Source organism: Argentina silus (assembly GCF_951799395.1).
Source record: "Argentina silus genome assembly, chromosome: 8".
In the NCBI taxonomy this organism is placed as follows: Eukaryota; Metazoa; Chordata; class Actinopteri; order Argentiniformes; family Argentinidae; genus Argentina; species Argentina silus.
Genome location: NC_139662.1, coordinates 9,012,006 through 9,026,224, shown reverse-complemented (window position 1 = coordinate 9,026,224; position 14,219 = coordinate 9,012,006). Strand labels below are relative to the sequence as shown.

Here is a 14,219-nt window from a genome sequence, read left to right as displayed (position 1 = left end):
TGGTTTTGCTGATGTTGAGGGAAAGGTTATTGTCTTGGCACCATTCTGTCAGGGCTCTTACCTCCTCCATGTAGGCCTACTCCCTAGACAAATGGAATGATTGGATATATAAGATGGTGGAAATTCCGCCTAGCCTAGCAAAGGGCACAAATTAAGCTATAGTACCATCTTGCTTATACCATCCCAATCATGTCAGATCAACACAAGTGTCTGGGGAGTAGGAGCTAGGGGTTGTTTCTGGACAGGGTCGATATCCTGTTTGATACCGCCGGGTACGCGCGAGTTAAATCGAGCGCACCTTTGCCATGCGTGATAAGCATGACCGATATCTTTCTGCTAGGAAGTGACGACGTGGTGGTGTATTGAAGGCTGTGACTGAGGAAAAATATTACTAGCCAGACGACTGGTAGCTACCGTTGCCTAAAAGACACCCAGGTAAGTGCTGCAGTAGGCTATTCGAAATATTATGTTCAGTTTGTAAGTTCGACACATGCAACGTTTATGTCAAATTGTTAGTTCTAGAGGGAAGTTTATCAACGCTAGCTAACAAATTCAGTAATTGAAACGTTGTGTAAAGACCGTTTAATAATAACCAAGAATCACTAGCTGCTTACCCTGCACTGCAGACAGTCAGGCAGTGATGAGAAAAAAAAAAGCGAATTGAATCCCTCTAGCTAAAGCTAGCTTTCAACAAAATGTAGACTGGTCACCAATTAGCTAAAAGTGCCACATTCATTAGGTAGACAGGCAGCTATATAGCTAACTAGCATAAGCCGACCCCAGCCAGGCTATCAAAAACAGGGACCACTAGACGCTAACGTTAGTTAGCTAGCTGTAAAGGGTCAGTCTAATTGATAGAATAGAATGGGATGGAACGCTCCAGTTTCTGAACATTATCAAACACTTACTTTTAGTTAATAAGTTAATTTATTCCCCGAGGAAATACAGAATCAGAAAATAATTGTGATATGGAAGTTGGATTTGCAGTTCCTGTCTTGACTTGATACTTCAATATGTTCATAGCATGGAACGTTTTCATTCCAGAGATTAGTCAGAGCCTAGCGAAAGCGTTGCTAAGATACGGCCAGACATATTGCAAATATCGAACATTCTTTGGTGTTTTTTTTGGCAACGTTAGCCTACTTTTCCATGTTTATAACCTTATTTTTTAATGTATTTGTGCCATTTATGAATATCAATCTTAAAATGTTTCCCCCCCTTTGGCAACACGAACTACAGACATAATCGAACAGGAACTAGTCTAAACCGAAAATATGATTGTGTGTGTTAGATGAAAATGTTGGCCTGGTTCTGGAGTGCTAGTGACACAGGTCCGGTCTTTATTACATAAATTAGCTATCTGATGTCAAACGTACTGATTACATCAGTCTTCATCTGAGTTGTATGTATCTGCGCCCTGCAGCGTTGTCTGAATGAATTTAGAAATGATTCTTGATTGAATGAACAAACTAACAAACATTGCTGTTCACAAGATGGTTGCTCAGATTTCTAGTTAGCTACATGTCTCTGGTAAATATGTTTCATGCTTGAGTGGGACCTCTTCTTTCACTTTCCTCAATGTGCCAGCCTTGAGATTGATTTAGACCATTATATTTATTTATTGCCTAGCCCTCAATGTTTTGCCTAAATCAACACATGGTGTACGTGGACATCCAAGCACCAACCCTCTTGATAAACAGAATGAGTGTCTGTCTTTGCTTGAATTAACATAGTTGCACAGCCTGGCGTCATTGTTGACAGTGCTTGACGTGTTCAAAAGGTGTGGTGGCATGCAGTGCAGAACTGTGACATGTGAAGAGGGAATGAAGGAATGACTGCCAATGGCCCCTGCTCCTAGCATAGATTTGCTTTTCTTATGATGACTGATGTATAAATGATTCACTTACTAAGACAAATGCTGTTGTGAGTCACTTTGCAGAAAGGTGTCTGCTAAATGTCTAAAATGCAAATGAATGAGAAGGGCGTGGGTTTGTACAGTTTAAGTTTCCTTTTCAAGAGCTCCTGGGTCAGAAAGGGAAACCTAAGTGGGAAACAGCTGGCCCATAAAATGACTCCAGTTTGCTCAGGGTGGTGTCCAAACTTTCCAAAGATTGGAAAGCATAATTAAACTGATTTGGGACAAAACGGGAGGCAAGCTTGCATAACACTGATGAAATACCAGTGTGAGATATGTTTACAGAAAACTGTATTTGAGCTTGAATGATTGTTTCTAGACCTACTTACTTTATCTCTGGTCGTTCAATTGGCCTTATCAACCATTATTGATTTGATGTGTCATACATTTCATAAACTTGAAACGTGATCACATACAGTGCCCTGTGTAAGTAATGGGACAGTGAATTGCATTTTTTTCTTCTTTTGTCTCTATACTCCAAAAGTTCGGATTTGAAACTAAACATTTACTATGAGGTTAAAGTATATATTCCAGGCTTTTATTTGATGATATTTGTGTACATATTGGTTTCACAATTCAAACATTTTAACACTTTTTTAATGCATAGTCCCCCTGTTTCTGGGTACTCAAAAGTGATGGGACAGATGTATCAAATGTCCAAATTAAGCACTCATGTTTAGTATTTGTCTGACAACCTTTGCATCCAATAACTGCCTGAAGTCTGCAACCCATTGACCCCAACAGACACTGGGTATCTTCTCTGGAGAGAAGGCCTGCACTGGAGCCATCTTCAGTTTGTTTAGCGGTCTTTTTGCCTAAAATCTTATCAGGAAATGAAATGCATGTTCAATTGGATTTAAATCTGAAGATTGACTTGGCCAGTCAAGAACTCCCTAGTTGCTATGGCAGTATTTTTGGGCTCATTGTCTAACTGTATGATTAAGTGGCATCCAATGAATTTGGAACCATTTGCTTATACTCGATTAGACAAGATGTTTCTGTACAGAATACATTCTGCTGCTGCCATCAGCAGTTACATCATCAATACAGACAAGTTAGCCAGTGCTAGTGGCAGCTATACATGCCCAAATCATAACCCCCCCCTCCCCACCATGTTTCACAGTTGAGGTGGTATGCTGTTAATCTCGGCCACATTTTCTCCAAATGTTCCTCTTGCAATCACTCTGGTACATCATAATATTAGTCTTATCTGTCCACAAGGCCTTTTTCCAGACATCTCCTTTTTTAAGGTACTTTTTAGCAAACTAACCTGACCATCCTTTTTGAGGAGTTTGCATATTGCAGTTAATCCTCTGTAGTTTGACTGGTGACGTATTCTGTCGATGGTTGTTTGACACATTCACACCTCCCTCCTGGAGAGTGTTCATGATCTGTGGGACAGCTGTTTTGGGGGTCTTCTTAATTATGGTGAGCATTCTTCGGTCGTTCACTGTAGAAGTCATCCTTGGCCTACCAGGACGTTTGCGATTGCTAATTATGTTCTAAACTGTTGTTTTTGCTAAGTCTAAGGTTGTACCTATGTTTCTGATTGATTATCTTATATACGATATTTCAGCCTCATAATGGCTTCCTTGTCTTTCATTGATGTCTCTTTCGATCTCATGTTGACATACTCCAAAGGCAAACACAAAGCCTAGAATCAATACGAGACAGCTCTCTTATGCCTGCATGAATGATATGACGAAACACACCTGATTAACCAGAAACCCCTGCCAAGCCAATTGTCCCATTACTTTTGGTACCCTGAATTAGGGAGACTATGTAGAAAAAGTTGCATTTCTAAATGATGAAACCAATATGTACCATCAAATAAAAGCTGAGAGGGGGAGATTAGTGGCGTAGCACACTAATGAGCTTACCACGTAATCGCAAGGTTCCTGGTTCGATTCCGACCCTCGACCTATCTTGCATGTCATTCCTCCTCTCTTTCCCATCCTTCTTGTCAATCTCTACTGTCTCTATCCCAATAAATCAGAAATGCCCTGAAAACATATTTATAAATAAATAAAAGCTGAGAATCTCTACTTTAACCTCATAGTAATTGTTTGATTTCAAATCCCATTACTTATATAGGGCACTGTATTTTGCGGAAATCTATCAGTGCCCAGGACAAGCTTTTGTAATAGTCTAATTTGTTATGCTGAAACCAATGAATGATTTTTGGATACTTTTCATCTAACCTATTTTCAAACAGTGCCTCTTGCCTTGGTCAAATTGAATTCACACAGAGGAGCTAAACAAAATCATGACTCAAAGGTTCTTTGTTATGTGTTTTAGCCAAATGGGGAATATTCTGTTGCCAAAGACTATTGAGTGCAGATTGTCTCGAATGATGTGCCAGACAGACAGTAATTTATTGAAATCTGGTTTTCATTGCATGTTTTATGACCAAAGGAAATGGGTTTTTAGTGGATGAGCGTACTGCTATTTTCAAAGTTCTTGGCCAGATTATGGAAAATAAATACATTTTCCAAGGAGAGAAAAACATTAATCGGAATAACTTTTATGACCTTTTCCCTTTGTGCGTGGATTACAGTTGTTTATATGATGCATCACTGTTTTATGCTCCACTGTTTCAGCCCATGCATGCAACTCATTCTCATCTCGTGATGACTTGAATCCTACGAGCAAGCCTTATTCCTTTTTTCCCTCAGAATTGGATCGGCTTTGTGGAGAAAGGAGAAAAGTTGAATCCAAGCCTTAGTGAAGGGAGCTTGATCTGACCCTACCTTCTTCAACCCCTCCCACTGCCAGAGTTGTGAGCCTTTGGCATCCTGTCTGCAAAGGAGAACTTCAGGGGGAATATTACTACACTTGAAGCTTCTTATTAGAAACCCTGACTGAATATTTGAAAAGAATAGTGCATTATATTGATAGTTTTTGACTTGTGGAGCAATCAAGTGGGACACTTACCAGGACCTACTTTAGTGTGGAATAGTACAAGAGTACAACATGGCCAAGAAAAACAGCCAAAAGGGTACGTATTCAACCGTGTATCTATTGTATTGTGTGTGTTTGCATACATTTGCGAGCTAAATTCAAAATGTTGACCTAAATCGTAACACTTTATTGCTTGCGAAAGATTGGAAAGGGTTTTGAAATTGAGTTGTTGCCTAGAAGGATCCTTTCAAGCACCTTGGGTCTAGGGTTTGTTAGCCTGGAGATGGATGGTGAAATGAATCTACACTGCATGTTTTTGGATACCTCACAAGGGTCTAGCTGTTATTGCCTTTCTGAAATAAAGCCATCCGTTAGGACTCTGCTTTGCTTGCAAAGTAGCCTAGATTTTTTCTGTTATAAGGTTTGTCATTGTTTGAAAAACTGTCCTCAAGCATTCTTTGGTCATGCCACATGTTTTTGGTATTTTTTTTAAACTGTAACTCAGCTGCTTCTCATCCCGTTGAGCTCAGTTTGTTTGGGGCGGAATTCTCCTTCCTCTGATGCATTAAGCCCTGCTTTGCTGACTCATTCCTTCTTGTAGAACTGGATGTCAGTTAGGCTGTCACTAATATAATAGAACAGGCTTATTACCTGTTGCTAGATGCGATGTGTCTGGCTAGACAATTTTTGTCCCATATACAGTACAATGTCTTTAGAAGTGGCCTATGACATTTCGGTCAAGGTTCTAAAGCATTGTGGACATTTTAACCATGAAACTTCATCGTCAAGCTTCATGTTTGTTACTTTATTTATCCAGGTTAGTCTCATTGAGCTCGAGAGACCTGGTTATCAGTTTCGTTTTTCACTGGTGCCTATTAATAGTCACCATTGAGATGTCAGGGTCTAGCTTCCTGTCTGATCCACTGTATGATGCCATCATTTACTTGTTTTTGTTTAAATGCAAAATGTTCAACTTTTCTAAATATATTAGGCAAGCCCTTTAGTTGTCATTGGCATGCAAATATCAAAGGTCTTCATTAGCTCCCCCAAAATGGACATCACAATATACAATCAATATTGCACTGAATTCAATAAAGATTTTAGACACTTAGGCCAATATCCTTGCCTATTGCCCCTTAGTGTGAACTTTGAATGGTTAGGTTTCAAGAGTAATGAGGAATGGTCACTGTTTTGTTTTGCAAATTTTATGACTCCACATTTCAATAGTTTTGCAAACAGCCCTAGCACCAATAGAAAATTATCCTAAATGCAACATCCATCATGTTTGTGTTTTTCCAGATACGTCTGGTGTGGTGTTTGACACTCACTCCAAAATGGTTATGTCCCAGGGAGGGACTTTTGACAGGATGAAGGAAAAGGTAAGGACTGCAAAGTGATCATACACACTCAAACAGGTTTTCTCTGTCGCCTTTCCCATGCACCGCAGGCTCAATTATTTTACTATATCTATATATATATATCTGATTACAGTAGGCCTGAGTTTATTTCAAGTCATACTGAACCTGTTTCTCTTTTCTTCCTTATTGCAGATCAGTGCTGTCAGGGCAGTTGTTCCCAACAAAAGCAACAACGAGATTGTCCTGGTTTTGCAGCACTTTGAGAACTGTGTTGACAAGGCTGTCCAAGCTTTCTTGGAAGGTATGGAATGCCATAGTCAAGTGATGGTTCTCATTGTGATTTATTTACAGGCATTATGAGTAAATTAATGGAAAATTACATTTCTGTTTTGCATTCTTTTTTGGAGAATTTCACTCCAGTACCTTGCTTGCTTGCTAGCTAGCTAGCTAGCTAACTACTTGGAAATTGTATGTAGACTTACTCTGTATGTCTGAACATTATTGCTATGGAAACACAGTGAAACTTGGAATAAGATGATGTTGACCTAGATAAGACTAGAAAGTGTTGCCCATATGTCAGGTTAACAGATTGTGATACAGGATTTTCTTTTTTTCCCCTCATTCTTTTAAACAAGGAATTCCCTGAATCGTGCAACTTGTGTTGTTCAGTGTTCACCCCTTTCATCACCTGTTGTATGATGCAAGTGGATTTACCTGTCTATACATGCCTCTGTCAGTGACGTCACTTACTAACTGGTCAATGCAATGGAATGTTTTACAACTAACGTTCCAAGACTTCTGAATGAAAGGTCTAATTATAGAACAAGGAGGGTGCCTCACACGTCAAGCTTTTGTTCTGTAGCTTTTTCATAAACTACCTTTAGGGCATTTGGATGATAAAGAATGTTTTGAAACATTTAAGTCATGTGCGCACACAGACAACGCCATGGCTGTACTTGGAATGTAATTGCTTTCGTGGACAGGTCATTCATCACCATTGTTTTATTTTCCTTTCAGGCAGTGCAGTTGAAATTCTGAAGGAATGGAATGTCACTGGTAAAAAGAAGGTAATTATACAGGACATCCTTTAATGCAGGGCATATGAGAAATTAAAGGGACACCATTAAGGAATGTAGTAGATAGATAGATAGGTACTTTATTGATCCCTGAGGAGAAATTAAGGCGTTAGCAGCTCACATCACCAACAACAACAAAATAATGTGGCAATAGAATACAAATAAAATAGTCATCTGAAACATTATATACAGTAAGAACAGTCCAGTATGATTTAACATCCCCCAGCCTGACTCTGATCACCTCAATCGAGCCAGCCGGAGCAGGAGGAGTTGTCAGTCAGGCAGAAAAGATCTCCTATAGCGTTCCTTAGTGCAACGTGGTTGCAATAATCTGTTGCTAAAGGAGCTTCTCTGCTCTGCCACAGTGTCATGTAGGGGATGGGAGGGATTGTCCATGATGGCCAGGAGTTTAGTCCTCATCCTCCTATATGTCCAGTGTCCACCGAGGACAGAACTAGCTTTCCTAATAGCTTGTTCAGCCTCTTGGTGTCACCTTCCTTGATGCTGCCCCCCCCAGCATACCACCGCGCACAGCACCGTGCTGGGCACCACTGACTGGTAGAACATGTTCAGCAGAGTCCTGCACACGCCAAAGGACCTGCGCCTCTTCAGGAAATAAAGCCAGCTCTGGCCCTACTTGTACAGGACATCTGTGTTGCCAGTCCAGTAAATGCTTTGCATAATAGTTCATCTTTATATGAACTTATTTATACATGTTATTGATAATGATTTAGACAACTTTTAATAAGTTGAATCATTATGGGATGTTTTAAGCTGTCAACAGGCCTGAACTGGTGTGTCTGTTTTATAGGGGCCGAGGTAAACTTTGTTGTTCAATCATTGGTTTTAACATTGCATGGCATGCATGAACTCCTTGCTGTGCATGTGAGGTTACAGTCGATGGAGTTTGACTTGATTCTTCCATCTCCAGCCCAAGAAGAAAAAGAAGCCCAAGCCCCAGCCAGAGGCTCCAGCTGAGGCTGCTCCAGCTGAGCCCACGCAGCCCCTGGAGGAGAGTAAGGATGCAGTGAATGGTTTCCATGCCAATGGCTCCTCCGCTTTGGACGGAGACTCGATAGACTCGCTGAGTGAGCAGTTGGATTCCGCCTCCCTGGACGCAGCAGAACTGGATTCTGAACCTGCCACCTCAGAAACTATAGGTATTGTAATGGAGAGGAGCGAGGATTTTGAATCTTTGAATTTTTTGGGGGGGTGATACTATTGGGGGGGTTGATACATTTACCCTATTTGTTGATCCGCTTGTGGCCTATTGCTATTCATCATAATGCATTACACTGCGTTGTCTCCTCACAGGTGCGGAGGCAGACAGTCAGAGTAGTGCACCGAGCCCTACCCCTCAGCCAGGAGGACGAAACCACCAGGGTCCCCGTGGCAGCAAGTTCCGTCACAGACAAGGCTCAAACTCACAGCCCACGTCCACTTCCTCTGTGCTCACTACCAACGACCATGACAGTCAACACGGATCATCTGGCAACAAAAAAATAGGTTAGAGTGCCATGCTGTTTGTCCCAGATTCCTACATACTGTATGTGTCATTTTAACTGTGCACTGGATTATTGATGGCAACTCCATGTGTGTGTGTATATATATATATATATATATATATATAATGAAAAATATAATACTTACTTAATACTTAATGCATACTGTGTGCGTCACTTGTATGCCTGATCTTTGAATTTCAGCGCCCAACATCGATCGCTCTATGAAGGACCTGCAGAGATGCACTGCCTCACTGACACGCTACAGAGTGGTGGTGAAGGAAGAGATGGACTCTTCTATCAAGAGGATGAAGCAGACGTTTGCTGAGCTGCAGAGCTGGTACAGTAATTTCACTACGTTAATCTATAAAACAGTTGCGCTTGAATATGTTGAAGATGATTAGTTTGGAGTATTTGATGGTGATTTACTTGGAATGATGACATAGCATATCACAAATGTCAATGTTTGCTCTTCTGTATGCAGAATGTTTACCTAAGCAATTTAGGGAGCTGTGTTTTAAAGGCTCCAATGTCCACCAGTGAATCAAAGTACATTACTTTCACCTTTGCTTTACATGACATCAGTATGACCGAGCCTCGTATGTCGGTGTTATGAAACCAGCTGTAATATATTTCAGCCCCAGGTGGCTCCGAACTAGCCTGTAGTTCATCTTAACATGTCATTTGTTTACTTTTTGATGAACCATCTCCAAACTAGTTGGACGGCCTATTTGGCTTGTTTAGCAATTTACCTCTCTCAGCTTTACATGTGTCGTTTCCCATTGTAGGTCAGTCAAAGTGCAAGCTATATCTTATCTTAATGTGAAGATCCAGGCTCACCTTATCACTGTGAGGAACATCTCATTCTCTTTCTCACTCCCCTCCCTCCCTCTCTAGCCTCATGGACAGAGAAGTAACTCTGTTAGGAGAAATGGACAAAGTCAAAGCGGAGGCCAGTGAGTACAACTCTTTTTCAACAAGCATTTGGACTGAGCCACGTTGGATTGAGTTGTGTTACACTCTGTTATTATAATGAGGCATTGGAGGTCTGTGGAAATGATTCACCATGCAGGAGAATCGGAAACACTCTGTCCCAAATCACTCACTCAGGTAGTAAGCTGACACACAAACATTCTTTACATGTGTTGGGGTGGGTGACCTCAGGGTTTCTATAGTCCTTGGGCATACCAGTGTGTTCGGTGTAGTGAAACATGACAGAGCGAGACTGCATATTTCCACAAGTAGGCCATTCTCCCTTATCCTTTCGTCCCAATGCAGAGTGTTGTGTGTTCTGGGTCTGGAAAAAGTGAATAGTGTCAGGTGTCAAGGGAGACTCAATGCTGTCTTTGTGCTAGGTGTGTGGGGAATTGGGGGGAAGAGAGGGAACATTATAGTCGTTCTTTGACATTACAAAACCCAGCATTCCTCCAAATGTACCAGTCTCTCCCCATATCTCATCCCTTGCTTTAGATATGTGTTAATGGATGAGAGAGCTTCTTTCTTCCCTTCCTTTTTTCCTCCTCAAGAGGAAAGTAGTCTGCCATTTGCATCTCCCTAGCAACTGATAAACTAACAGCACTTTTCCTCTGGAATGGGATTTTGATTTGTATAGACTAGATAATGTCTCTCCCTTTATGTGATCTAGACCATATAAGACCATATAATGTGATCTAGACCATCTTTATTTGTCTACACATTTTGTAAATGGACAGCTAATGTTTTTAAAGACATACTTGGTCTAAGACATACTAAGTTGTCATAGGTTTGCCTGTACAGTATGTGGAGTTCTTACAGTACAGCTTAAGGCCTATGAAGATGTTTTGAGGAGTCAAATTGTGTAACTGTGTTTCAGTGGCCATTTTGGATGGCCGTCAAAAGAGAGCAGAGGAACTACGCAGGCTGACGGACCAATCAGCATCCATGTCTGAGGACCAGCTGAGTGAGCTGCGCGCTGACATAAAGGTAACTTGACCATCCCAATTACACTATATAAGACAATTATATAACATTGGTGCAGGGATTGAGCCATTTACCTAAATAATGGTGTTACAGTACCAAATGCAAAATGGCCATAACATAATAATGATAAATTATCCTTATTTTTCAGCACTTTGTGAGTGAACGTAAATACGATGAGGACTTGGGTAAGGCTGTGAAGTTCTCATTTGAGTTAGAACCACTCAAGATGAGCATCACAGGATTTGGATCAGGTAAGCCAGTGGTACACTTGCAATACTAGTGTGGCTTTACAGTATAAGGGGAACACAATCCATATTCTTTATAGGAACCCACAGAAGGCTCTCCTTTGACTGCTTAACTGATCTGCTGTCAAGTTACCCTGTTGTTTTTGTACCTAGACCTCCATTAAAACAGACTTTTGGGTGACATGCCTTGGTGTACGTACCTCCCTCCCCTTACAGTGTACCACCCTCAGACGGGCTACTCCAGCCGTTCCCGCTGTAGCTCCACTTCCTCCTCCATCACTGGCCCAGGGTCCCTAGAAACACCTCCCTCTCACCCCCAGAGCTCCAACTATGACGGTCGCCCTAGCCAGCCAAGAGTACAGGTCAGTTCACAAACAAACCAATTAGAAACATGAAGGGGTTGCTGAAGTTGTATGTGAAGTTTTCTCATGGGACAATGCTTTCTATGCCGTCTCTATAGAGCTATAAATCATAGATAGAGTGGGACTTAACTTGTTTTTTTTCAATCCAACTTTACAGAGTTTCCAAGGCAACAGGCGTCAGTACCACTCCGGCGGCCAGCGGTATAACGGTAGTGCCTATCACGACAGGAACCCGAACCGCCCGAGCTACCGTTACCAGGGTAACCGGGGCCAAGGTGACGGCCCCGGTTACCAGGGTAACCGAGGCCAAAATGACGGCCCCAGCCCTACTGGCCCCACTTCCACACAGTCCTCCAACTCCACAAGTGGCCCCGCCTACTCCACTACATCTTCTCAACGCCCAGATCGCCCTTCTCACAACGGGCTGCCCCAAAGGCCTCCGCGGACACAATGCCCCTGACATCGGAAATCCTTCACCCAGTCAAAGCCCTCTACTAACCCTAGCACTCCTTCCCTAATACCCTGTACCCTGTTCCCTCCACCCCACTAACTCCCTTCCATGAAGAATAGAATTCAAGTTTACATATTTGTCAACTGAGCTGTAGTGCCACCTATAGGTAAACCCATTCATCCTCCAAACTTGAAAAATACCCACTACTCCCTTATTCTGTCATTTCCACCTTCTTTTGTAATTAGTGTTTAAGACACATTTTCTCTCATGCCTGTTGATGTAGCAGCTTTCCAGACCCTCTCATCTTTGTGATGATAATTTCTTTGCTTCTTCAAAGAGGCTGTTTCAGCAGAGAGATTGATGTAATTCAGAGGTGATTTATATGCATTTTGTGCACTGCTGAAGGGCATCTATATTTCTTTTATTTTTATTGTAAGTTAGATTGTATTTGTATTTTACTTTTTAGTATGTTTCATTGGAATTATCTCAGTTTTGATTTTGAAGCCTCAAATCTAATTTGTATTTACCTAAGCTTGCAAAAATGTCTGTCCATCAAACCATTCCGGTTCCCTATGTTAAAAAGAACATTACTTGTGTCCTGGCAGCACTAGTATTTACTGTATGGGAATTAATGGCACAGGCATGCAATCAACACTACAGAATCTGCATTTTGAAAAGGCAGACATACTGTATGGAAAAGCTGTAATTTAAATGAAACCCATTAGGGTTTCATTTAAATTACAGCTTTCCATACAGTATGATTGCTCCGGCAAACATTGTTAAAACTCATTGAAATGGCCCAATGAATGAGATATGAATCAGAATAATTAACTGTGAACTGGAGAGGTTTTCACCCCAGATGTTGCCTGAAAGCAGTGATTCGTTTACAACCTCACAAGAAATTGAGAGTAGTATTTTGGTGTAGTTGTTCCTCTAGGGGCCTTTTCTCTATTCTTATTTGTAATTCAAGAGAGTGGTACGTTTTTTTTTTTTTTTTTTTTCCCCCCCGTTTCAATATATTATTATCTGTGACTCAACTTCTTTAGTCTCAGGTAAGAGAGGAAATTCCACTCCCCACACACATTCTCTGAATTTGGATTCCCATTTTTCAGTACATCTATTTCAATGTTATTTGGTGTAGCTTCACTCACTCTTTCCTTATGCTCAGTGTTTCTCATAGACTGGACCATATGCACACAAACGGCACACACTCTTGACATGCTTGCCTTTTATCACAGTGCAACCTCACCTTAGCCTTCTAGAAACACAGATGTTGGCATAACAAATACTGTTTTCTAAGTTCATAGTACAAGAGCAGACGCTTGTAATCTTAGACATTACAGAAGTGTTAGGAACAATCTTTTTTTCATTTTGATATGTTCATTTTCCTTTATATCATATCCAATAGAAACAAAAACCTGATCAAATTTATGAATGATTATTCAGACTTTTTAGATTCAGAATACATGTTATGGCTGCTGAGTTTGGACAAATATCGAATTGAGATGGTAGTGATGCAAGAATCTAACATTGTTAATGTCTACAATTCAGAACAAAATCTGGTAACATACCTCATTGTTGCTCCTGTGCCTGATGGGATACTGTTTCTGTCAGGGGGCTTTGGACCACTGGTGATGTCACGTCTTGCCCTAACAATGAAAGAATTGAGAGAAACTTGATGTGACAGGGCCCTCTTAAACCCTCCACTCCATGTTATCTGTGTGTGTTGGTAGGAAGGAACATATTGGGAAATGGTGCAGTTTACCTTGAAGTTATGTTATAATCGTAGTTATTGGGTAGTGATCTTAAGTCCTCTTTTTATAGGAGTATAGTTTGGTCATGAGGAAAATGTCATAATTTCATCTCTTTCGTCATACTGTATATCTTGGTAAAGATGATGTAGTACTCTTTGCTTCTTTTTTTTTTTCTTCAGTGGTTTACATTGTCTTTGGGAAAGTGCAGAGAATATATATACAGTTGGTCAGAGGTAGTGGCCTGTGTGCTTGAATAGGTCAGGGTTGGTAGCACCAACATCTCCCTGTGCAACATTAATGTTAAGTTCTACTGCAATGACAACCTGCCCTCTGTAAAACTGGCTTCATTCCAATTTTGCACTGTTCATGATGGTCTTTTCAGAGATGCATGGACGACAGAGGATTTTCCATTACAACATATTGTAAGTTGTTATCCTTTGGTAACTTCTAACATGTTTGACTGGTGTTTCTTAGGTGCTTGATCTGTTGGTTTAATCTCAAAGCTAGCGTAATTCTGCATAGGGAATGATGCCCACTTCATTCCCTCTTTACCAAATGTAAGAAGACATGTTAACAGCTTCTTTCTTTTTTTTTTCTACATTCCAAATTATCTGGATAGGTTGTCGCCAAAGAGATCATTTTGTCCTGTTCAAGTTGCTGCCTTTTTTCTTCCTTGGCCTATAAAGAATTTAACTC

The 14,219-nt window shown here is 40.9% G+C and overlaps 1 protein-coding gene across 1 annotated transcript; it reads left to right on the top strand.

The window, feature by feature from the left end:
- Window positions 1-395: 395 nt before the first annotated feature.
- On the top strand, window positions 396-12,476 carry spats2 (spermatogenesis associated serine rich 2). The gene is made up of 13 exons (XM_083676111.1): window positions 396-435; window positions 4,591-4,913; window positions 6,116-6,195; window positions 6,367-6,475; window positions 7,192-7,241; window positions 8,182-8,410; window positions 8,565-8,756; window positions 8,957-9,092; window positions 9,650-9,708; window positions 10,605-10,714; window positions 10,860-10,962; window positions 11,173-11,318; window positions 11,476-12,476. The coding sequence occupies exons 2-13, from the start codon at window positions 4,889-4,891 to the stop codon at window positions 11,776-11,778; spliced, it is 1,542 nt and encodes a 513-aa protein (XP_083532237.1). The 5' UTR covers window positions 396-435; window positions 4,591-4,888; the 3' UTR covers window positions 11,779-12,476.
- The last annotated feature ends 1,743 nt before the right edge of the window (window positions 12,477-14,219 follow it).